The sequence below is a fragment of the Tupaia chinensis genome, unplaced genomic scaffold (genome assembly GCF_000334495.1).
Source record: "Tupaia chinensis unplaced genomic scaffold, TupChi_1.0 Scaffold000231_1, whole genome shotgun sequence".
Taxonomy (NCBI): Eukaryota; Metazoa; Chordata; class Mammalia; order Scandentia; family Tupaiidae; genus Tupaia; species Tupaia belangeri.
Window position 1 is genome coordinate 3,437,849 of NW_006159706.1, and position 23,686 is coordinate 3,461,534.

General features: G+C 47.8%; 2 protein-coding genes across 3 annotated transcripts in view; one reads left to right on the forward strand and one right to left on the reverse strand.

Moving 5' to 3' along the window:
* GTF3C1 (general transcription factor IIIC subunit 1) overlaps positions 1-23,686 on the forward strand; it is a 91,441-nt gene that overhangs the window by 31,168 nt on the left and 36,587 nt on the right. The window contains exons 7-19 of one of the 2 annotated variants that reach the window (XM_006148255.3): positions 3,242-3,394; positions 5,969-6,084; positions 7,366-7,639; positions 8,503-8,702; positions 11,925-12,064; positions 13,166-13,319; positions 16,012-16,115; positions 17,087-17,265; positions 18,752-19,027; positions 19,305-19,450; positions 20,992-21,089; positions 22,433-22,529; positions 22,642-22,819. In XM_006148255.3, coding sequence (XP_006148317.1) covers positions 3,242-3,394; positions 5,969-6,084; positions 7,366-7,639; positions 8,503-8,702; positions 11,925-12,064; positions 13,166-13,319; positions 16,012-16,115; positions 17,087-17,265; positions 18,752-19,027; positions 19,305-19,450; positions 20,992-21,089; positions 22,433-22,529; positions 22,642-22,819 — 2,115 coding nt within the window. The remainder of the gene's footprint in view (positions 1-3,241; positions 3,395-5,968; positions 6,085-7,365; positions 7,640-8,502; positions 8,703-11,924; positions 12,065-13,165; positions 13,320-16,011; positions 16,116-17,086; positions 17,266-18,751; positions 19,028-19,304; positions 19,451-20,991; positions 21,090-22,432; positions 22,530-22,641; positions 22,820-23,686) is intronic. The other variant, XM_006148256.3, reaches the window with a different exon arrangement.
* On the reverse strand, positions 2,053-2,812 carry CD302 (CD302 molecule). The gene is given in 4 exon segments (XM_027771670.1): positions 2,053-2,087; positions 2,090-2,278; positions 2,424-2,657; positions 2,660-2,812. Coding segments are annotated over 4 exon segments (573 nt in total). The 5' UTR covers positions 2,775-2,812.

A 23,686-nucleotide genomic window follows, 5' to 3' on the forward strand; every position in this document is an offset into this window, starting at 1 on the left:
TTGGGCACGCACGCACACACGCCCGGCGTGAGTTTTAAGCCACCGGGTCCGGGACACGAACCGCGGTCGACTACATGGGAGTCCAGCGACATAGCCATTACGCTAACTGCTGGTTCCCAGTCCTGCACATCTTAAAGGGGCCATTTTCCTGCCCCTGCACTGTCCCACATCACAGGACATCTCGGTGCTGTGTGTTGGAGACCCACACCTCTGTCACGTCGCCCCTTTCACAAGAAGTTGAGAGCTCAAGCCGGAAATCTGTCCTTCTGTACCTCCATCTCTCCATGCATTCAAAACCTCTAGGGTTAGGATTAACTGGGTCAGCACATGAAAGGGATAAAGATGTTTTGTTTTTCCTTATACCTTTTGTTTTTTTCTGTGTGTGAAGGGTCTTGAAAAAGTTAATTGAAATGAATTGACATACAAGGTTTTTTTGGTGTAAAAGTTTTGAAATCCATACATGCTTTTTTCATATTGCGCATCTTGTATGAACTTTTCAAAGGCCCCCACGTGCACGTGTAAGAGCTTTCCCTTGTTATAGCCTTAGGCACAAGCTCGTTTCCCCCACATGCTTTCGTAGGCTGCAGTGCAGGTGGAGCGTGATCGTATAAAGACCGGCACTAGTCTACGGAGCTTCCTGGCTCATTCCCCTGCCACTTTTTTTTTTTTTTTTTTAATGTAAAAAAGCTGGTAAGATTGTATTAAAATTTCAGTAGCTTGTGATCAGTACTCTAAAATAATATATCTAGAAGTAATGAAGCTAAAATTATATGGAATAGTGGGTGTTAAATCTAAAATTTTCTTCATCTAAATCACAATGGAAGATTAAAATACTATAGATATTATTTTCCAAAGTAACCAGTATCAAGGATGTTTAAATGTATAAGACCCGTTTTTAAAATCAGTCTTATTCTCCCTATCATGTTTGGAAGTAAAAGAGCAAGGTAGCTGTAAACTAAACTGGTTCAGCTAAATGGAAGGGAATAGGAGCGGGTAGGTAAAGCAAATAGGTCAGGTTTTTGGTTCTTTTGTTCTTTTTAAAATTTCTTACGAGCAAGAAAGAGAGCATCTCCAACAGGGTCTTGATGCCACAATTCATCCCCCAGCTTCAGCCAGGCCCAGATCATAGGCACGCACGTGGCCGGAGTGCTCAGGGGGTCCTTCGGGTATGAACCTGCAGCCATCCCATGTGGGTCAGTCTTTGCAGAGTGCATTACTGCTGTGCCACTGTCTGAGGTCTGTTTTTATCTGCCAAAACTTGGAGCACTTTTTCATGTGAGTGATAGGTTCTGCATTTTAAAGGTGGTTAAGACCACTAAGTTAGGTAGGTCTAAGATTGTTCCATTTTAATGTGTTTTTTTTTTTTTTTAATTTGCTATAGGGTGCTTGCATTCCCCAGAGAGAGGAAACCCAAAAGGGGTGGGGAGGTGGCCTTTATAATCGGATTTTTGGGCATGCATGCGCATGCATCCAGCGTGCTTTTCAAGCTGCTGGGTCCAGGACGTGAATCACACAGTCAACTATGTGGGATCCAGCTGCACTAACAGCCATACCAACTGGTCCAGATCATTCCTCTCCTAAAACTCATTTTCATAATGAACCGAAGGTTGAATTTTTGTCAAAAATGGATGAATACATGAAAATAATGTTGCTAGAATAAGTACTACCCTAAAAGCTACATTGTCAATTTTTTAAAAAAAATTTTTTTGGAGAGGTTTTTTTTGCTATAGGGCGCGTGTGCACGCCAGACAGACAGAGACATAGAGACAGAAAGCGAGAAATCACCCCCCCAGAGGGGATGGTCACGCTGCAATCCCTTCTCCTCCATTCTCCTCTCGGGATCTTGGGCACGCATGCACACGCGCCCGGCATGAGTTTTAAGCCACCCGGTCCGGGACGCGAACCGCGGTCGACTACGTGGGAGTCCAGTGACATAGCCATTATGCTAACTGCTGGTTCCCAGAAGCTACATTATCAATTTTACATTAAAATCTCACATAGAAATTGCTGTCAAGGCATTTGATAGCTTATTCCAAGATTACTAGGAAAAACTTAGCCAAATCGAACAGCATATTCATTTTCTTTGCAACTACCAAAGCGCAGTCATTGTCACAAGGTGATTGGGGCAGTTGAAAATGCTGTCAGACCCAGAATCAGTTTATTTTGTACAGGAATTAAATGATTACTCTGAAAATGGTCAAAATTACTGTGCAAACAATTACCAGAGCTGATACTAAAATGTGATTATTTGATAAATATTTCCTTTTATTTGGAATAGCTGCTTTACAAAGTGTTCCTTCCACAGAAGAAACTTCACAGTTTCCTTTTCTCCACTCACCGGCCTTGATATGTAGAAATGCACAGGTGTCCTCTAGGTCCTTGCCCTCTTCTTGGTCACTTAGCAAGTGTCCTGTTTGAATTACCAAACCACTTGAAATTCACATTGTCTATGTCATAAAGCATGTCTAGGAGGGTGTCATCTGGTCCTTTCCATTGTTTTTTCAAAGTATTCAGTGCAAAACCGTTTTCTCCTTCATTATATATGCTTATATCTGCTTCCCTATCAGTACACGGGCTTCTGACATCTTCTGTGCTTGCTACTTTGATGGCTTCTCAAAGAAAAATGTAACCACTGTCACAGAACTGAGCCCAGGTGAGGAAGGGCAGTCCATGGAGAGGGCAGCAGTGAGGCCCAGCAGCGGCAGCAGGGATGCAGGCAGAGCAGCCTGGGGCTTAACTGCTAGTGCAGATGCTGACCCAGCAGGCTGGACCATGTTTTAATACTTTTCATTAAAGCTGATGCTATGGAATGCTGGCACAGACCTGTCAGTACTGGTAGCCTCTGTTGGAGTTACTTTGGGGAATAAATTTCCACACTTGGAGTCACTGCAAAAGTCTCTTGGAATGCTCTAGAAGGGCTGTAGAACTCGCCCACACTATTGCCACACCTTCCTGACTGTGGAACGATTAAAAGGAGAGAGATGTTTTCATTCTTTCTGCCTTGTTACTCCTCTTAGCAGCATTTTTGTTCACTGATTCTCTCATAAGTCAGAAGTCATCTCTTACAGTAAATGCAGAGGGCTTGTGCTCTGTGATGTGCAGTTTTTAAACATTCCAAACACAACATACGCGACTCATCTTGGGACTTCTGTGCCTGCTGAAGTCTGGTATTTCCTGACCCTTGGCCTCTCCCTGTGCAGCTGTCGGTGCTCACTACTGGATATGTGTGCTTTGTTCCTAGGGACCAACGTGATGGTGCGGTGCCTCAGGATGCTGAAGGAATTTAAACGGAAGGTTGACGACGATGACGAGGACGAGGAGGTCATCTCCAAGGGAGTGCCTCCAGTGGACATTGTGTTTGAGCGGGACATGCTCACACAGACCTACGAGCTCAGTGAGTGCTCCCATGTGGCTCCAGGGCATTTGCATCGAGAAACGTCTTGCCCAAGTGTCCAAATTAGGCTCTGCTGTTGAAAATATAACACGGGGAATACTATGGTTCCCTTGAAAGGTTTAGGCTTTTGGATCAGCTCTGTGTTTTAATCTTTGCTCTGCCACTTAGCTATGACTTTAGCAAGGTCTCTGAGCCTCGGTGCCTTTGTCTGTGTTAGTCACAGCTCTCCAGAGATTCAAAACCAGTGGGCTATAGACAAATGGGAGGAGATTTACTAGGGCAATTGGCTCACATGATCCTCAAGGGTAGGAAGCCCCACGACTGGCTCTCCTGCAAGCTGGAGAACCAGGGAAGCCTCAGCGTGGCTTAGTCTGAGTCTGAAGCCTCAGAACCAGGGAGGCTGCTGGCACAGATCCCAGGTTTCAAAAGCCGGAGAGCCTGGAGTTCTGATGTTCAAGAACAGGAGGGGAAAAGACATCCTGGCTCTAGAAGAGAGAGGGAGCAGAGGCTCCTCTCTGTCAGTTGGTTCTGTCAAAGCCCTAGCCAGTTGGGTGGTGCCCACCAATACCGAGGCCAGGCCTTCTCCCGCAGTCCACCAACTCACTGGCCAGTCTGTTCCAGAAGTGCCCTCACAGACACACCCAGAAATAGCATCAGCTGTCTGGGTAGCTATTAATCCATTGAGGTGATAACTGAAATGAGCCATCACATGGGGATAATACCCACACTAGCACATTATAAGGATAAATGACATAAGATTAAAATATAGAAGGTGCTCAAAAAGATTAGCTTTCGTATTATATTCAGAGGTTTAAGAGCCCCCTCTTGCCTTCTAAGTTCAGTCTGGAGTAACTGTAGGCTGGAAATTTTAGTGATACAGGGGCAAAAAACCTACGTCTGCCATTCCTCACCCTTCCTATAGGTCCCCTAGGACTTATGTAGGACAGCAGTGACCCAGTGCCACAGATGGCACATCCCCAGGTCCCTATGGGGAAAGGACAGAGAAGGTGAGGCAGGAGATCTGATTCAGCTGCAGGGCAGGAGCCACACCAGCAAATCGGCACTTCTGGCAGCTGTGTCAGAAGAGGTTCCTAAGGACACAGTTTGGGAAAACCTGCCCTTAATTCTTTCATGCCCACTTTTAGCGTATTGCTAGTTTAATATAGGAACACAGTTCAGTCAGCGCTTTTCATTCTGATGCTTATTTTTATACATGCACAATGGCAAAACCTCTTTATCCAGATTGACTTTAGTTAGCAGCTTCAAATGTGTGGATGTATCAAGAAATGAAGGGGAAATATTTCTGAGCAAAGAGCGTGACTGCGAGGTCTGCCTGTGGCTCACATTTTTACCTGTGAGACTTCTGCCCACCTGTAACCCAGCTCCTCCCTGGGGTGCTCAGTCCCAGGTTGGCAGAATGAATTGACAGAAAGCACTTAGAGGCAGCTGCAGTAGCAGTACTGAGAAGACTGTGTGACCGGGCAGGAGCTGTGGAGGGTAAACAGATGGGCACAGTGCTCTCCGGACCTTCCTAAAAGGTTAGGGGGCATCGCTTCTTCCCATAGCCCCTGCGAGTGCAACTGCTGGGGGACAATGAGGTAGTGTCCTTACTGCCTCTGGGTGTACTGAGAAAGAGGGAAAAAGAAGAACACACATTTAAAACATTCTTGGTTAAAACTTATTTCGATGCCTTCCCCCCCCCCCTTTTTTTTTGTTTTTACAGGTTTACACCTTAGGGTGAGTGCACTTACCGAAGAAAGAGAAACAGTGAGAGGGAAAGTGAGAAGTCACCCCCTGGGGGAGATGGCCATGCCATGGTCCCTTCTCCATTCCCCTCCCAGGATCTTGGGCATGCATGCACACATGTCCAGTGTGAGTTTTAAGCCACTGGGCCTGAGACCCACACTGCAGTTGGCCATGTGAGAGTCTAGTGCTGTAACCGCCGTGCCACCAGCTGGCCTCTATTTTGATGCTTTTTCAAAGGGTCAGTTTCATATCTGAAAAAGTTCATTCATGTGAGGGAACTAATTTCCTGCTGGGTAAAAATGGTATTCCTGGAACTTAGCAGAGCAACTTTTGATTGCTAGAAATTCAGCACTTTACCGTGGTGGAGTCAGTAAGCACCCAAAAAAGCTAGTTATGGGACCAGCAGTTGGCATAATGGCTGTCTTGCTCCTGCACCTGGTGGCTTAAACTCACACCAGACGTGTGCACACTATGTATGTGTGTGTGTGCGCCCAAAATCCTGAGAGGAGAAAGGATTGTGGCATGGCCATCCACCCTGGGGGGTGATTTCTCGCTTTCTGTCTCTCTGTCTTTCTGGCGAGCACACACGCCCTATAGCAAAAACCTCCAAAAATAAACCAAACTAGTTATTAGTGTTATTACTAGCATAGTGTATTATTATTATCGTTCAGGGCCTTGGTGGGGGAAGCATTCTTGGGAGGAGAGAGGAGAGTAAAGGCAAACTTCTGTTCTCTGTTGGGTTCACTGCATTGAGCTGTCTGTGCCTGGAAGGGGAGTGGGAAGTGGCTCGTGTAGAGAAGTTGGGGTTCATGTATATTTTCTCAACAGTTGAGCGCAGAGGCACGAAAGGAATCTCCCAAGCAGAAATCCGAGTAGCCATGAATGTGGGAAAACTGGAAGCAAGAATGCTGTGTCGGCTTCTTCAGAGATTCAAAGTTGTCAAGGTAACAGCACAAGTCACCCTCCACGATTTATATCTTTGGATGCGCACACAGTGTGATTACCAGGCAATGTCTCAGTCAGACAGCTAGATCGATCACCTGCCATGTACATCAAGAAGGCACATGGGCACCTGGGAGCTGGGTGCAGCCCACAGCCATGTTCTGTCTCCCCCTCACTGCTGCTTGTTTTTCATTTTTGAAGTTGAATGGGTTGTCAGGGGACAATGAGGTAGTGTCCTTACTGCCTCTGGGTGTACTGAGTGTATTGGGTGTACGTGGCCACACGTCCTCGTGGAGATGGTCGGCTAGAGCTGACTAGTGTCCCTCTGTCCCCTTTCAACAGCAGGGCTCTCCAGGTCCCCACAGTCCCACTGGGCTCTCCCTCTCTTTCTGTATTGTGCTTGGCTCCTAGGGACATGGAGTCGGCTAACCCTGCCTGTCCAGCACACCCTTTTTGTAATTCAGACCTGCCACCTCAGTCTTGGTGCTTGCTGTCTTTTTACTTTTGTTTTGGCATTTTGCTGGAAGGCAATGGTGGTGTTGAGCTAATGACAGCAGAGATACTACTCTTTCTCATTCAGGGCCGTGAGAAGAGCCCCTTTTCCCTGTGCTAGGAGATAAAATGGGCATGAATGGGTGACCTCTAAGCAATCACTGCCTATGGCAGGGACTGATGGAGCCGGTGCCTTATAGACTCTGACTTGTCAGTCAGCCATAACTACTGAATTCTGCGTAACAAGCGCTGTTCACTGACCATTTTCCGTGTCCAGGTTCCATGCTAGACACTGGACTATACAGAAGACCAAGTTAGGGCCCTGCTGTCAGGGAGCTCACGGTCTCATAGAGTGGGTATACATTCAGGACTGCAGTTTAGAAAACTGTCTCGGGGGCCGGCAAGTACCATGGTAGTTGAGGTGCTGAACTCTCACATGGCCAACCATGGTTCGGGACCTGGACCTAGTGGCTTGCTTTCTCACTTCCATCTCTCTCTCTCTCTCTCATAAAATTAAATAATAATAGTAATATTAAAATTAAACAGATAATTGTTTTATAAAAAGAAAAAGAAAACTCTCCCACAGGCCTGTGAAAGTAGGACTCAGGATGATGAGACAGGAAGACCCAGGAGAGCACGATGGGCCCGAGCAAGGGTGCAGGCAGCAAGGTGCAAGAGACGTGGGTGAAAGCAAGAGTGACAGGAAACTGGTGCCAGAGACCACGAGTCCCTGAACGACTGTGGTTGTTGTGGCCTCTCTTGAGTGTGATAACCACATCTTACCCCTCTAGGGATTCATGGAAGACGAAGGGCGGCAGCGGACCACCAAGTACATCTCCTGTGTGTTTGCAGAGGAGAGTGACTTAAGCCGGCAGTATGAGAGAGAGAAAGCCCGGGGGGAGCTCCTGACCACAGTGAGCTTGGCCTCCGTGCACGAAGAGTCAATTCTGCCCGAAGGTGAAGACACCTTCCTCTCCGGGTCAGACAGTGAGGAGGAGAGCAGCAACAGTGGCAGCAAGAGGAAGAGCAAAGGATCCCAGCCTCACCACTCCACCCCAGCTAAGGGTAGGTGCACGCTCGGGGCAGGCATCGTCAGGAAGCACTGCTCAGCTCGGGCTTGTTAGCAGAGGTGTGGAGGAGATGGTCCTGTGTCTGTCTCCTGGCTGCTTGTAAGTCAGTCAGTTCTCCTTGACATGTGTTTTGTTTGTTGTATATTGTTGAAGGGATGGAATTTCACAGGTTCCTTTGCGCCCTTCCCTCTAAACAGTCTATTTAAGAATCCCACAAGGCAACTGGTCCTGTAGCACAGTGGTTAAGCACAGTACACAGGAAACCGGATTGCCATGTCTGTCCTGACCCCTGCGGCTTGAAAACATACACTGGGTGTGCGTACCCAAAATCTTTTTTATTTTTTTATTTTTTTTTTTTTGAGAGGTTTTCGCTATAGGGCACGTGCGCTTGCCAGCCAGACAAAGAGAGACATTAGAGACAGAAAGTGAGAAATCACCCCCCAGGGGGGATGATGGTCATGCCGCAATCCCTTGTCCTCCATTCTCCTCTTGGGATCTTGGGCACGCACGCACACGCGCCTGGCGTGAGTTCTAAGCCACCGGGTCCGGGACGCGAACCGCGATCGACTACGTGGGAATCCAGCGACATAGCCATTATGCTACCTGCGGATTCCCCGTACCCAAAATCTTGATGGGATAGAGAAATGGAGAAGGGGCTGCTATGTGACCATGCCCTTTTTGGGTGGTGCTTTCTCTCATTTCCTCTCTGGCTTTCTCTGGTAAGCCTTCTGGCAAGTGAGGGTGGGGGGAGATCTCACAGGGCTTTAGCTTAGTTCATGGGTTGTGGTCTGGCCACCAAGCATGGATGCCTCTCTCTCACTTTCCCCCTTGACTTGTTCTGTCACTGCCCTCCACCAGGTGGGGGGAAATCTCTAAACCGACACTCACTGAAGAAGCAGCCGTCCTCTTTCCCAGGAGCTGCTGAGGAGAAATCCTGTCATATCTCTGGTGGTGGGGACACCCTGGAAACCTACAGCAGGTCTGATCCCTTCGGCTCTCGCCGTGTGGAGAGCTCCAGTGGTGACATGGCCTTGATCGAGGAAATCAAGCTTGAAAAGGTCAGTGGTTACAGAGGGAGTGTGTTGTCTCTGAGAAGGAGCCTGTGGTGGCGAACATCAGCCTTCTCATTTCTGTGCGTAAAAGCCACAGCGACTTGGATTCCTCTAAAGATTAATGATGTCGAGCATTATGCTTGTTGGCCACTTGTATGTTTTCTCTTTAGAACCGTTTATTCGGATCTTTGCCCATTTTTTAAGTCGTTACTTATTTTTTACTGCTGAATTGTGTATGTTTCTTAGACATTCTAGTTATTAAGCTTTTGTTAGATACATGGTTTGCAAATATTTTCCCATTTTGTGGGTGGCGTCTTTGCTCTGTTCATTGTTTCCCTTGCTGTGTAGAAGCTTTTTGAACAGCAGAAACAATGCCACTAAGAGTGCTGTGTGCTGAATGCCTGCTCTGTGCCAGGTGGTGACTAGGTGCTTCATGAAGAGTATTCAGTCCCAATTACATACACCTACCTTAATACAGTCTGTGCCCTGCACAGAAATCACCCACATTCTTATTTATCCAGTGTTTAAATTTCCAACAACAGGGACCGGCAGGTGGCATAATAGTTATATCGTTGGATTCCCATGTAGTTGTCCACAGTTCGAGTCCCAGACCTGGCAGCTTAATCCTCACGCTGGTCATGTGTGCGTGCTTTCCCAAAATCCTGAGAGGAGAATGGAGGAGAAAGGATTGCAGCGTGGTCGTCCCCCGGGGGGGGGGTTGATTCTCACTTTCTTTCTCTGTCTCTTGGTGAGCACATGGCCCTATAGCAAAAAATTCTCTAAGAAAAAAAAATTTCTAACAACATACCCTTTTCCCCGAAGTTTATTTTAGAGGGAAAGCTTGTAAATAATTTAGATCACTGGTGGGCCTCCAGGGCTAGTTTTGCCTTCCCATGGGACAGTTGGCAAGTATCTCCTAGAGACACTTGATTGTCACAACCTAGGCAGGGGGTTGCTGCTGACACTGAGTAAGTAGAGGCCACATGCTGTTAGACATTCTATGATACACGGGACAGCCTCACCACAGAGCGTTAACTAGCCAAAACTTCTCACTGCTTTAGATAAAAAGCCAGTATCAATGGCATAAAAAAGAAGGTGATTGGGCCAGCAGATGGCATGGTGGTTAAGGCCCTGGACACTCCCACATGGCTGACCAAGGTTCTAATCCCAGATCTGATGACTTGCTTTCTCTTTTTCTTCCTCTCTCTCTTTGTCTCTCTGACCAAATTAAAATGAATGAGTGAGTGAATGAATAAAAATTTTAAAATAAATAATTCTTTTAAAAAAATAAGGTAATCATAAAGTAGGTACAGTAGAAATAAAACTCAGTGCGTCCATGGTTATATGTCAAGGGTTAAAGATGCAGTAGGTGGACCAGCTCTTGGCATAGTGGGACTGGATCCCACTTAACTGATTTCACAGTTCAAGTTTTAGACCTAGTGGCTTGAAAAATGTGCCAGGTGCATGTGTGTGCCTGTCTAAAATCTTGAACGAAAGGAGAAATGAAGGAGAGATTGCAGCATGACCATTCCCCATGGGGGGAGCTTTCTCTATCCCTCTTTGTCTCTGGCAAATGCATGTGCCCTCTGGCAAATTAAGAAAGAGGGGGGAGGGAGAGAGGAGGGAGAGACGGGGAGAGAGGGCGGGAGGGAGGATGGAGAAACGTGCAGGCTCAGTCAGTGACCAGGTGAAGCTTAGAACCCCTGTGTAGACTCCTGCCCTACATTGCTTCTCCCTTTTGGGAACGGAGGCTGTGGTCTGGTAATGTCCTGACAGCAGGAGAGATGGGCACGGAGTGGGTTTTCTGGATCTGGTCAGCCCCATCTAACTTAGTCGATGCCATAACCCCATCGGTCATGGCTGCTGTCTGTAACTGAGGAGCCTGGGCCTTGCCTGAGGTGGAGCACAGTAGGTCCCCACAGGCTGTACCTGCTTCCTCATTGGCCTCTCGCTCTGGTCAGTCTGTAGCTCCCCTCCAGGTCTTGGACCTCGTTTACTTGTTTCCTAGCCAAGCTATATCTTTCTACCAGGTAGAACCTCACTCCCAGAGCCACGTCAGCATCAACACTAAGGATTGCCGAGCAGAGCAGCCCTGCCTGGAGGCTCTTGGGAGTGGGGATGTCAGCCCTCTGCAGCAGCCCTGTGAGAAGCAGCCGAATTTTCTCACGTGAATTTCTTCCAGAATGTTTACTCCAGTACACAAGGGAAAATAAACGTCTTTCTGCCACCTTGGGGCACTTCTTGAGCCTTCGAGTCTCCCCTTTGCAGCTTTTTCCATTTCGTGAAAGAAATGTGCCTCACCTGGAGCTCTCCCAGTCTGCGGGAAGTGAGCGAGGGCCTGCCTGGCTTCACTGCCACCCTCACGGAGCAACCTCCTCGAGCGCATTCTCATTCCTGAGCGTGAAGTGAGGAGGATGTGGCTGTGAACACACCCTGGGGCTGCCACGTGGCACAGATTTATGGTGCTGGCTTGTAGCAGTGATTTGCAGGGAATCTTAGAAATCAGGATTTCCTTTCCATTCATGATTTACATTTGGGCTTTAACATATTTTGATCTAAGAACAGATGGAACCAGTTCATTTTAAGCTCATGAAAGGCAGAAAGGAGACATTAGAAAAGAAGTGAGCATCGTGGCAGAGCTCAGAGAGGAAGCCCAGATCCGTTCTCTTTCCTTGCCCTGTGCCCAGCTGGCATCTCCGGCCACCTTGGGAAACCTTTTGCCACCTCCCTGGATTCCCTTGATGTGGAGTCAGAAGCTCCATCTTAGCGCACGCTTACTTTCTAGCGTGGCCCTGGATAGTTCTGAGCACACTGAGCCCTGGTCCCCTCTTCTGTAAAGTGGGAACAGTAATACATTTGTGGAGAGTTTTTGATAAAAGAAACCTAAGTAGAATAACTGGCATGGGGTCATCCCTCAGTATGTTGGTTTTTTTCACTCAGTCATGAAAGGACCAAGTGAAAAGTGGAAGGGTGCTTTCTCCTTTCTAGGAGCTGCTGTAGCAAATAACTGATTTCTGCCCTGAAACCAGCCGGTCCTCATCTGCCGGCCGATTGCCATCTTGAGGCACCGAGATGGAAAGGTAGCAGAGTCCGTGTAAGGGAATAGACGTCTCAACTTCTTGAGAGACGGGAGTAGAAATTCCTTGAGGGAAAGTGTTCCCACTGGCATGCGTCCAGCTCCCCAGCCTAGCTGAGCCTATGTGTCTCGTGCTTTGATTCCGGTTCTAGGAGAGCGGCGGTTCCCAGAAAGCAGGGAAACATGGCTCGGGCCAGGACAACAAGCCCCATGAAACCTACCGACTGCTGAAGCGAAGGAATCTGATCATAGAAGCTGTCACCAACCTCCGCCTAATTGAGAGCTTATTCACGTAAGTTTGTTCACCTCTGCCTTAGAGTAACAGTAATTCTTAGTCCCGTTAGTCAGCACAAGCCACGGACGTGTCCGAGACATGTTAGATTCTGTTCTGCCATCTGGAGTCTAAAGGTATCCCTTTGTGGTAAAAAGGATATAGTATTTGTTCTTATTATTTGGAAAGCGTAGACACCGAGGCAGCTACACAGGGAGAGACTGAGCAAGAAATTGAGGTCACAGGGAAGTGCACTTGTTTGCCTCTTCTCCTCACATGGAAAATTGTTGCTCAGGAAGGTTCACAGAAGCTTAGTCAGCTAATGGTATTATCCATAAACCGTGTTTTCAGTTCTCCATGGAACCTTTTGTACATAGTCATGTGTGGAAGAAAGCAAAAAAGGCCGAAACAGAGCCCCTGTATTTAGGATGGAATAAAGGTTCTGATCTCTGGTTTGATCCTTGGGACCTACCATCTTCCCTGCTGCTTGGAGGGCATCTTCTGGGCTTCGAGGCACCCAGCCTACAAACCACTCGATGAGAAGAGGGCTTCCCTCTAGTCCAGGACACAGGTTCTTCACATTGTCTCTTAACTAGGGGGTGGGGACCCTAGGCAGAACTGTTGCCCCCGGCTGTCTTCTGTGCAATTGAGGTTTGACTTGTGTTCCTGGAGTCCCATCTGGGCCTGCCATTCTGTGATCAGTGATTTAGAAATACCACCGTTAAGACTCAGTAAGATCTGGAGAGTTTGCTGTATCAAGAGAGGGATCAAAAGAGCTTCAGATCTGCAGGGCAGAGGTGGACTGAAACAGTCCTTTGCTGGATGTCAAATTGGTAAGTGGATTTAGGAAGACATTGCCATCATCGTGCACAGTTTCCACTATCACACATCTAAGTCTCTGGGAGCTGCTGTGGACAGTGGTTTATCTTCAGCTGTTCATGGACTACAGAGAGAGATGGTCTTTTATATCTTAGGCAGTCAGCCTTTCTGAAGCTGAGAAACCCCTGTAATTCTTCCTTAGTTTCCGTTGGATTCCATAAGGCATGTTTCTGTTGCCTGTGGTTAGGAAGGCCTTCCATGCTGAGACTGGGAATGTTAATTGCTTATTTTGTGTTGCCCTAGGATTCAGAAGATGATCATGGATCAGGAGAAGCAGGAAGGCGTGTCCACCAAGTGCTGTAAGAAATCCATCGTCCGCTTGGTGCGGAACCTGTCTGAGGAAGGTCTTCTGAGGCTGTATCGGACCACAGTTATTCAAGATGGCATCAAGAAGAAGGTAACCATGAGCCCCCTGATGCCCACAAACCCAGCCTTATGCCATGGGGCTTCTCGTCTGGCTCTCCCATTGTAGTGTCTCGGTTGTTTGTTGCTGGCACATTAGGATGTGTTCCCATCCTACGTCCGAATTTGGGGAAGAGAGATTATCCCAAGTTTGTGTGGAGGCTGGGGACAGAAAAGGGCAACAGCTTGCATAGAGCAGTGTGTCAGCCCCGCAGCCGGTCTTGAGGAAGAGGAGGGAGCGTGGAGGCGTGTTGGAGCTCTGCAGAGTAGGTGGGAGAAATGAAGCAATGTTAGAAGGTGTCAGACTTAGACCAGGCAGCGAGAACGTTGGCCGCAGAAATCTGAGGAAACTGTCCCCACACAGATGATGGTGACAACTTGATTAGGATGCACTGCCTGGGGTTTTCACTTGGGAACAATGCATTTCTTTCATCTTTGTTTATCTGTTTCTGTAAAATGTAAAGTTTGGGACCATTCCCATAGCAACTGTAGCTCAGCAGCTTTGCACAGTCTGAGGCATAAATCTTTCAGGGTCAGAGTCATTTACAATCCTGCACCTGGGCACTCGGGCCACAGGGGATGGTGCTGTGGGAACGGTCCCTTTGAATTTCCTGACCATTTTTTTCTGATTACATTTTCAATCTCTGCCTTAAGGAGGCTCTGCTTAGATACTTTGTTTTCTTAATAAGCTGGCAAGGTCATTTCTACCTTTTTACTTTATCTTATTTTTTGAGAAATTTGAAAAATTCGAAGCAGTTCCAAAAAATGACATAAGAAACAACAGTATTGGGACCAGCAGGTGGCATGGTGGTTAAGGTGTTGGACTCCAGCATGGTTGACCGTGCTTGAGTCCCATGCCTGGTGGCTTGATATACCAGGTACGTGTGCATGTGCGCCCAGAATCCCAGGAGGAGAATAGAGGAGAAGGGATTGGAGTGTGACCATTCCCTTTGGGGGGTGGCTTTTCACTTTCTCTCTCCCTCTCTCCCCAGCAAGCACATGTATCCTTTAAAAAAAAAAAAAAAAAAAAAAAGACATAATACCTGTCATTCCATTTATTAGTTTTATATCTATTGTAAGTCTTTTTACAAATAAAACAGTTACGTTCTCTTGGCATTCCCTCTCCCTCCGCAGCCAGCCTGCCAGGAGTCCCCCATCCATATGCTGACTTGTGGACAAGAGCCAAGCCCATCAGCAGCTCCTATGGTTTCTGTTGATCTTGAAAGAGGAGGCCCTTCAGACTTGTAGCCTTCTCAGTGCCGGACTGAGGGAAAGAAAACCTCCTACAGTTCAGGACTGGGGTGAGGCAGCCTGGCAACATGTCCCCAGCTTCTATTGGCGCCTTCCCCATCAGGTTATACCAGGGAGCACAGGAGTAGGGTAGAAAGGGTCAGTGCAGCAGGTAAACACTGAGGATCACGTGGGTTCAGAAACAAAAGTGCCCACAGTGATGGGAGACTCTGGCCTCAGGGCACTGCCAAGTCACCTGTTCTCCAGACTGGAAGGGGCTGCAGTATTGTACATGTACCACTAGCAGGCAACTTTCTAGTGCCCTGGAGCTGGAGTCGCATTGGCTGGAGCCTTGCTAACCTTTGGCCTTTGCTCCTGTCCTGAACACTGGGCTGAGGGCAGGTAGGACTGTTGTGTGTTCGTACCATGCCTTTAAATTGGCTGAGATGTCACTAACTGTGTCTCCTTTGCACTTCACACAACCATAGAGATCTTGCCATTGCAGGATGAGGGCTGGGGGCACTGCACAAGTGAGGAGCAGAAGGACTGAGCCAAGTGCAGCCTCTTTAGGGTCCCCATCAGCATGGTTGTCTGTTCCCTGTCACCAAACCTGTTTGAGCTTATTTTGTGGCATGAAACTACTGGCCAAAGTTGACATGCTCAGAAAACCTTACTTTGTTCTCTCCTGCTAATGACAGAGACAAACAGAAGCCTGGCTCTTGGGTACCTAGGCATCTACACCTGGCTGACCACAGCATAGTTTGCATACCCACCCCAGGTCCCCATGCCTGGCTGACCATGGCATAGCTGACACACCCACACCGGTCCACTAGACTTCATCTTTCTCTGCTGAGTTCTTAAGTTATTGCCCTTCCCCACTTTCCATTTTTCATCCTGTATCTCTCTTGTGAAATGATAACCACCTTAACTGTTCAGCATCAGTGCCTTGGAAAAGGTAAAACAACAAAAGCAGCTCTAAATCTTCTGCCAGTTTATTTAGAAGTGCGTCTGGCGGAACTCCCACAACGATGCTCTCAGCAAGAGGAGATTAATGAAAGCTGCTTACCTTTTCCAGATGGAAGCCCTCAGGATTCACATGCAGTGGTGGAAAGTTCTCACATAGCGGGGCTGGGGTGTCAGGAGTACCCACTAGGGAGCAGCAGAGACCAGTGGGCTGTGACAGCCCGGCAAGGGACCTGGGGTGGATGGCTCTATGTCCAGGCCTGAATCCTCACCCAAGCAAAGCAGCTTGTCACTGACATGGTATTTCATCACTCAGATACCTAGGGCATTTTGAGGCTGACTGCTGTATCAGACTGTAGAAACCATTCTGCTCCAGCCTCATGCTTGTCTTTTGGAACTGATAATAAGTGGAACGTTATAATGGGTGTTCCACTAAGGAATGCACCTCAGCTCTCCCCTGCCTGCCCTTTGGAACACTTTGCCTCTCTCTGTAGGTGGACCTGGTAGTGCACCCATCCATGGACCAAAACGACCCTCTTGTGAGAAGTGCCATCGAGCAGGTTCGCTTCCGGATCTCCAATTCAAGCACAGCAAACAGGCAAGTGACAGCACCCCGAGAGAATCTGCAGCAAGGTTACTGGGCCTGTGTGTTCCAGCTCGAAGCCATTTTCACAGAGACCCTGTAGTTACATTTGTATGACATCAGCAAATTCACTGGCTTAGAGTTAGTGATTCATGACCCTCTAGTCTAAACAAGGATCAATTCCTGGATTTTTTTAAAGGATAAATAAACCTAGCCCAGTCTGTAGTGCACACTGCATGACACTTGCCAGACAGGGAGTCACATAGGAGGCCTGGGTTTGAATCCTGGCCCACTGTAAAAGCCAGGAATGGTGGTACATGCCCTTAGTCCCCCTGCCTAGGGAGCTAAGGCAGGAGGATCGCCGTCTAGTGAGACCTGGTCTTGAAACATGATCATGTTTTCAGTTCTGTTCCACCTAGCAGAGTGTGGTCGGCGCGCTCCAAGTCATAGGCCCTCTGACGTAGAACTCCATCATTCTCATGGTGGCTCAGGGTGATTCCACTTTTATTCACAAACCATCTGATGGCCTGAGAGAAAACTCAGGGGTGAGAGCAAGTTCACAGCTGGGTCTGAATTGAGAGGTGGCCCATGGGCGGGCAGAGTGTTGATGGGGCTCACAGACGCTGATTTATATCGTCTGCTGTTTATTAGCCTCTTTCACTTTGAATTAGCCACTGCTTAATTCCTCTTAAAGTACTGGTTTCTGACATTTACGAAAGTGCCTTAAGACCTAGCACATTGGACCTTCTTTCTCACAAAGTAGCAGCTGTCTCTTACATGAGGGTGCCTTCACTAGGTCTCCACAGTCCTGTCATCCCCAGATGTCTTAGTGACACATTTTATTCATTTGCATCATGGGCCTAGCCCCTACGATAGTTAAGTTGGAAGCCCCAAAGGCTTCATTCCATTCACACAGACAGACTCTGTCCTTCCTCCCAGCCCTGGTTTTTTTCTACATATGATTGCATCTTGTATTTGAACTACAGAATGAAAGGTTCCCAGTATTCTGCACCCCAAGAGGAAATAGAAGAAGAAAGTCAAGAAAACGAAGGCCCAAGTGGATCAGGAGACCTGACTGCTTCCTTCAAAGAAGAAAGTGGGCCAATGAAAAGAGCTGATGAGAAAATGGGTATAACCCAACTTAAAAATTATCACCCCATTGTAGGTAAAAAGCAGCTTCTTGTCCGTGTTTGACGTCATTTGTTGTTTGCATGATGCATCACTTGGTGTTCGCCTCCAGCTGAACTCTGGGCTGCAGTCAGCAGAATCAGGTCTGAACACCGGCTGGGTCATGTTGGGGTGGTCATAGCTTCTGCCGCCATCAATTTTCCCTCTGTGCAATTGGAGATACTTCTCACCCAGAATACCTCGCGAGGTTGTCAAGAGACTCCAGTGAAAGTGCTAGATTCCAGTGTAAGGAAAGGCATTTCTCCTGTCGTGTAGACGTGGGCTAGCACAGTCTGGACCTCAGGAAATCCCTCCCTGTCCCGACCCCGCACACCTAGCAGTGAAGCACTGATGAGTCCGGGTGCTCATGAAGGTGCATCCTCCCGCGTTCCCGACTGCGCTGCTCCATCGCCGCCCTGTGCAGAGCAAGCACAAATGGCTCTGCACCTCCCCTGGCCACAGCATGCATGCTGGTGTAGGGAGGGGGCCGGCCGACTGACCAGTGCACGGGCAGGTGGGGGAGCGGGCAAGCACACCTGGATTCCATGCTGAAGTAGTTTGTGTTCTTTTCTTTCTGAAGGCTCCCATCACGCAAGCATGGCCTCTCAAGGCTTCCCAGTTAGAAAGTAAAATTAAGGGGTCAGATGGTGGCACAGCTGTAAGACGCGCTCTTTGAGGCTGACCCACATGGGAAGGTTCCGGGTTCGCATCTGGAGACTTCTCTGAGTACCCCAAGCACTTGCATGCCTGCACTCTGGGCCAGCTGAGATTGAGGGTGCTTTGGGACTCTTGGGGATGCTGTCTCTGTCTGTCTGTCTGTCTCACTTTCTCTCTCTTCTCCATGTAAGAAATAAAACTTTTTAAAAAGCAAAGTCAAGATAAAGGAGAAGTGTGTGTGTGTGTGTGTGTGTGTGTGTGTGTAGTACATGCACTATGTAGCCCAAAGGCAGAGAGTATGTTCCTCAACAGCCTTCTGGCCCCTGTCCTCACTGCCCTGTTACTGTGTCCACTTTGTCTCACACCTGTCCTATTTCATGGGGAAAGTTAGGGGACAGTATTTCTATCAGTGAAGAAGCAAGCTACCGTGAAAGAACTGAGACCTTAGAAAACGGCACAGTCCAAGGGTTCCTGTCGCCAGCCAGCTCCCTTCCTTCCCTGCTCCAGCCCCACCCTGTCCTACTAGCTTTTCCCTGGATGCAGAACCTCGGGCATCCGTGCCACCTGCCCCTCACTGACTGGGGGCTCGCCTCCATTCCTCTGTGTGTGGAACTACAGGCTTCCTCTCAGCCTTGCTTTATTTTCTGTGCTGGTTATTTCCATGTGATGTCCTGTTGTAGGCATTTTGTTAGTGTCTTTGTCCACAGGAGTGAACTACACACCGTCTCCCTAGAGCTGTGTCATGGTGCCACGCCATAGGTTTAGAATGAGTTGAACTGAATTGAATCAGATTCTTAAAGTATCACCCTCCCCCTTTTTCTCTTCAGTTCCTGGACTCGGGCGTTCTCTGGGGTTTCAGCCCAAAATGCCTCGCCTGCGAGTGATCCACATGTTCCTGTGGTACCTAATCTACGGGCACCCTGCCAACAGGACAGAGAAGCCAGTCCGCAGCTACGAACGGAGAATGGGGAGGCAGAGGCCCACCAGGGCAGGAGCCCAGCCCTCCTTTGGCAGCAACTCAGAAAGCTTCTCTGACATTTCATTCAGAGACAGCCAAGAGAGCATCACTTGGGAGAGAGAGATAGAGCTCTCCAAGGAGACAGGTGAGTGCCCCTGTCACGCCTGCCCCAGGACACGCAGGAGCACAGTGGTTCCTCACCCTTATCTTATGAACCCACTGCTTCCCCACACAGTCACCTGATCAGAATACAGACTCTTCTCAACTTCCTCAACCTTCTGGGTATCCTGTCTGCTCTCCCTTACTGCCTGACAGTAGGGTTTGTCCGGTTTTGTGGTAGTGGAACAAAGACTTATGTGGAGGTGATGCCTCCGTTATGACGGGATCCTCTGTTCTGGGAGTGCCTTTAATTTTTCTCCTAGTGTATGTGGATGATGCCTCGTGGATGCGCTATGTCCCTCCCATCCCAGTCCACCGGGACTTCGGCGTTGGCTGGGCTGTCCTCAGCAACATTCTCTTCTGCCTGCCACTCTCCATCTTCGTCCAGATTGTGCGAGTCAGCTACAAGGTACCCGTTACTCTGGGGCCACCGTAGTTCCCCTGGTCCCTCAGCTCTAGCTGGAAGGTCTCCACTCTCCTGATCAAGGGAAATTACTTCAGGACTTGGAGTTGCCCAGATAGATGAGTGGATGGAAGGACAGGAGGTTGGTTAGTTGAGAAAACAAAGAATTTTTTTTAAGAAACTTTTTTATTTTATCTCATTAATTAATTAGTTAATTAATTGTTTTAATTTGACCAGAGCAGGACAGAGTGAGAGAGAGAGAGAGAGAAAGTGAGAAAGGAAGCTGCTGAGTCCGAGATCTGAACCACGGTTGGCCATGTGGGAGTCCAGCACCCTTAACCACCATGTCCCCTGCCAGCCCCGAAAACAGTTGTTCTAGAGAGATGGGATGGGATGGATTGTAAAAGGTTAAAAACTTGCTAGACTTGTTCTTCTAGAGCTACCAATAGATAGGTAAAAGAAAAGATAGACAAATAATTGTGTTACAACAATAAAATTTATTTTAGAAAGTTAGTAAATTTCTCTCCAGAAAAGGGAGAGAACAAAAATAACCCATAGTCATCACTCAAGAGAGATGCTGATTGCTGATGTTTTGGTACATTTCCTTCTAGTCTTTAGTTTGTCCTATTTATATATATGTATTGTGAGAGAGAGAGAGAAAGATCTTTTTTCTTTAAATTGAGACTAAATTTACTCTTTTATTATCTATTCTTCCACTGAGCAATATACTGTGTTTTCCCTATCTTCAGTGCACTTGTTTTGTTTTGTTTTGTTTTGTTTTTGTTTTGTTTTGCTATAGGGTGCGTGCACTTACCAGAAAGACAGAGAGAGACAGAAAGCAAGAAATCATCCCACATGGGGGATTGCCACGCCGCAATCCCTTCTCCTCCATTCTCCTCTCGGAATCTTGAGCATACACACACATGTGCCCAGTGTGAGTTTTAAGCCACTGGGTCCGGGACTCAAACCGTGGTCAACTACATGGGAGTTCAGTGACAGCCGTTACACTAACTGCTGGTCCCCATATCATTAAATTTTTTAACCTGGTATTAAGTAGATTCCTTCTTATGATGTACTGTGATTGATTTAAACAATAATGTTTTCCGTTTTTGGACATTTGAATTTCAATTTCTCGCTACTATGAATGACATGTTGATGAATACCTTTTGGTAGACATGTATGTGAGCAGCTCCAAGATTTTTTTTCTTACAGTAAAGGTAGAAGTAGAAACCCTGGCTTTGGAAGAAGCGAGTGTTTGGTCATAAATACACGGCATAGCTCCGGAAAGGTTTGAGCCCTTTCTAGCCCCACGCAGCATACTAGGGCCTTGTTTATGGCCCGCAGCAATGAGGCAGAGAGGCTGGAGGAGAGGAATGAGCAAATCGAAGGCATATGGGGAAGGTTGGGGGTGGCAGGAGCAAGGGGCTGGTGGGCCAGTTCAGGGAGACCACTCACTGTCCAGAAAATGGTGGTGAGCACTTTTATAAAATTCTTGCAGTTTACCCTGACCTTCAGGGCAAGCCTAAACCCAAGATTCTCCTCTTTAGGTGGAGAACCTTGAGGAGTTTCTGAATGACCCATTGAAGAAGCACACACTGGTCCGGTTTCTCCCGAGGGCCATCCGGCAGCAGCTTCTGTATAAGAGGTAAGGTCAATGAACCTGATGCAGATGGCTTGGGAGCTAAACAAGCCCTTAAAGGGAGGGTCCTGCACAGTTACTCAAAAGGAAGATGAAAGGGGTTCTGCCTTCTAGATTATAAAGACACAAGAGTGTTTTGTTTTAAGAGGTTTTTGCCTTAGGGCATGTATGCTCCCCAGAGAAAGACAGTGAGGCCCCCAGAGAGGATGGCCATGCCACAGTCCCTTCTCCATTCTCCTCCTAGGATCTTAGGCACGCCTGCTCACACACCCAGCGTGGGTCTGGGACCTGAAAAGCAGTCTGCCATGTGGGAGTCCAGCAAGTAGCCACTACTCCAGCTGTTGGTCCCAAGACAATAATTTTTATTCAGCCACGAATTGTGGGGCTGGTAAATTATATTACTTGATTTCAGTGATTTTTTCTTGGGGGGGGGGAGATTTTTGCTATAGGGCGTGTGTGCTTGCTAGAAAGACAGAGAGAAAGTGAGAAATCACCCACTAGTGGAGATGGCCACGCCGCAATCCCATCTCCATTCTCCTGTCCTCTCAGGATCTTGGGTACGCACACACACACACACATGCCCAGTGTGAGTTTAAGCCACCGGGTCCAGGACTCGAACCACAGTCTACTACATGGGAGTCCAGTGACAGCCATTATGCCAACTGCTGGTCCTCTAGTATTCTTTGTTGTTGTTGTTTTATTTTTCTAAGTTTATTGTTTATTTCATCCATGAATGACAGACAGGAAAAACAGCACCCTAGACAATGTGTTGATGCCACCATCCACCCCCAGCTCATGGGCCCACATGCCAGGCATATTCAGGGAGGTCTCAGGATGCAAACCTGAAACCTTCCTACATGGGTCAGCCTCAGAGCTGATGCATTTTACCACTCCACCACCATCCATCCCTGATTGTCAGCATTTTTTTAAAAAGAATTATTTTATTTAACTTTATTTTTTAAAAAAATTGGACCAGAGAGGGACACAGAGAGAGAAAGTGAGAAAGCAATCCACCAGGTCCAGGACTCCAACCATGGTGGGCCATGTGGGAGTCCAATGCCCTTAACCACCACACCACCTACTGGCCTTAAAGTAAAATCTACTGCTAAGGACTACAACTATTAGAGTGAACTTTTTTTTTTTGCTTGTTCCTTTTTGTTACTTTTACTTTGCAAATTAAATCCCAAGTGTAGGATCAATGCTCCATTGCCCTGGTTGAGTATCAGGAGGGTGGTTCTGGGTCGCAGTGCAGTCCAGGTCTGCAACTGGTCCCCCAGCCGCAGAAAAGGACCTACATCCAGCTGAGCTTGTGGTGTGATGAGAACCTGTCACCTTCCTCTGCTTTCCAGGCGTTACATTTTTTCGGTGGTGGAGAACCTTCAGCGGCTTTGCTACATGGGGTTGCTACAGTTTGGTCCCTCAGAAAAGTTTCAGGATAAAGATCAGGTAATGTTCTTGAAGCTGAAGTGGAGGTGGTGCTGATTGTTAAACAGTCTCCAAAAAGCTAAATTCAGTTCTGATTTGAGGTGCTCTTTTCTCCGACTGGTGTCTCCTGTAGGTCTTTATCTTCTTGAAGAAGAATGCGGTCATAGTTGACACCACCATCTGCGAACCACATTACAATCTTGCCCACAGCAGCCGGCCCTTTGAAAGGCGTCTCTATGTCCTGAACTCAATGCAGGATGTGGAAAACTACTGGTTTGACCTGCAGTGCGTCTGCCTCAATACCCCACTAGGTACCATTGGCACTGGTCTTTACCGTTTTCCCTCGTTTCTCTGTGATAGCTAGAACTTAGAGCTAGAAGAGACCAGAAGTCACCTAGCCCCCTGGTTTTCAGACAGGAACATCCCCAGGACTCCCTCAGTAAAGGAGTGGTGGTCCTTGAACGGGGAGGGCCCCCGTCCCCCTGCCCAGTTGAGCCCGAGCAGCTCAACTTTGTCCTTTTTGTTCATTGAGTAGGTGTTCATTAAACATCTGCTTCTTGCCACTTCCTGCACCTGACCATGCAATGTCAAGAACACCCCTTGTCCCTGCTTTCGTGAGGCTCGCCTTTAGTGAAGAGGAGACAGCCACAAGAGAGCTCTGGTGTGTGAAGGTGCTGCGGTAGTGTCGTATGGGGTGATACTGATTCCAAGGGTATTTCAAGGGGTGCTCAGGAGCAGCCTTTCTGAGAAGACATTTGAGCCGAGTCCTAAAGGATGAGGTCAAACCAGCCCTCTGTAGAGCTGAGGAGTGACATCCAGGTGGGGGCACAGCCCATGCAAAGGCCCTGCATGGTATGATGGAGAAAAAGAAGTGGCAGCAGGTGGAGGAGTCAAGCAGCCACATGTTGGGGGCCTGCAGGACACAGTGAAGAGTTTGGGGTTGTGTGTAGAGTGACAGAATTCACAAGATAATTGTCAGCAAGGAGTACCAAGATTGCTCATGTTTGATATTTCTATTTTGTTTTTGTTTTACTTGTTTTTTAAGGATTACTTATTTAATTTTATTTATTCATTTATTTTAATTTGATCAGAGAGTGACACACGATGGCGGGGATTGGGGGGGTGAGAAAGCAAGCCACTAGGTTCTGGACTCCAACCGTGGCCGGGCCGGGTTTCGG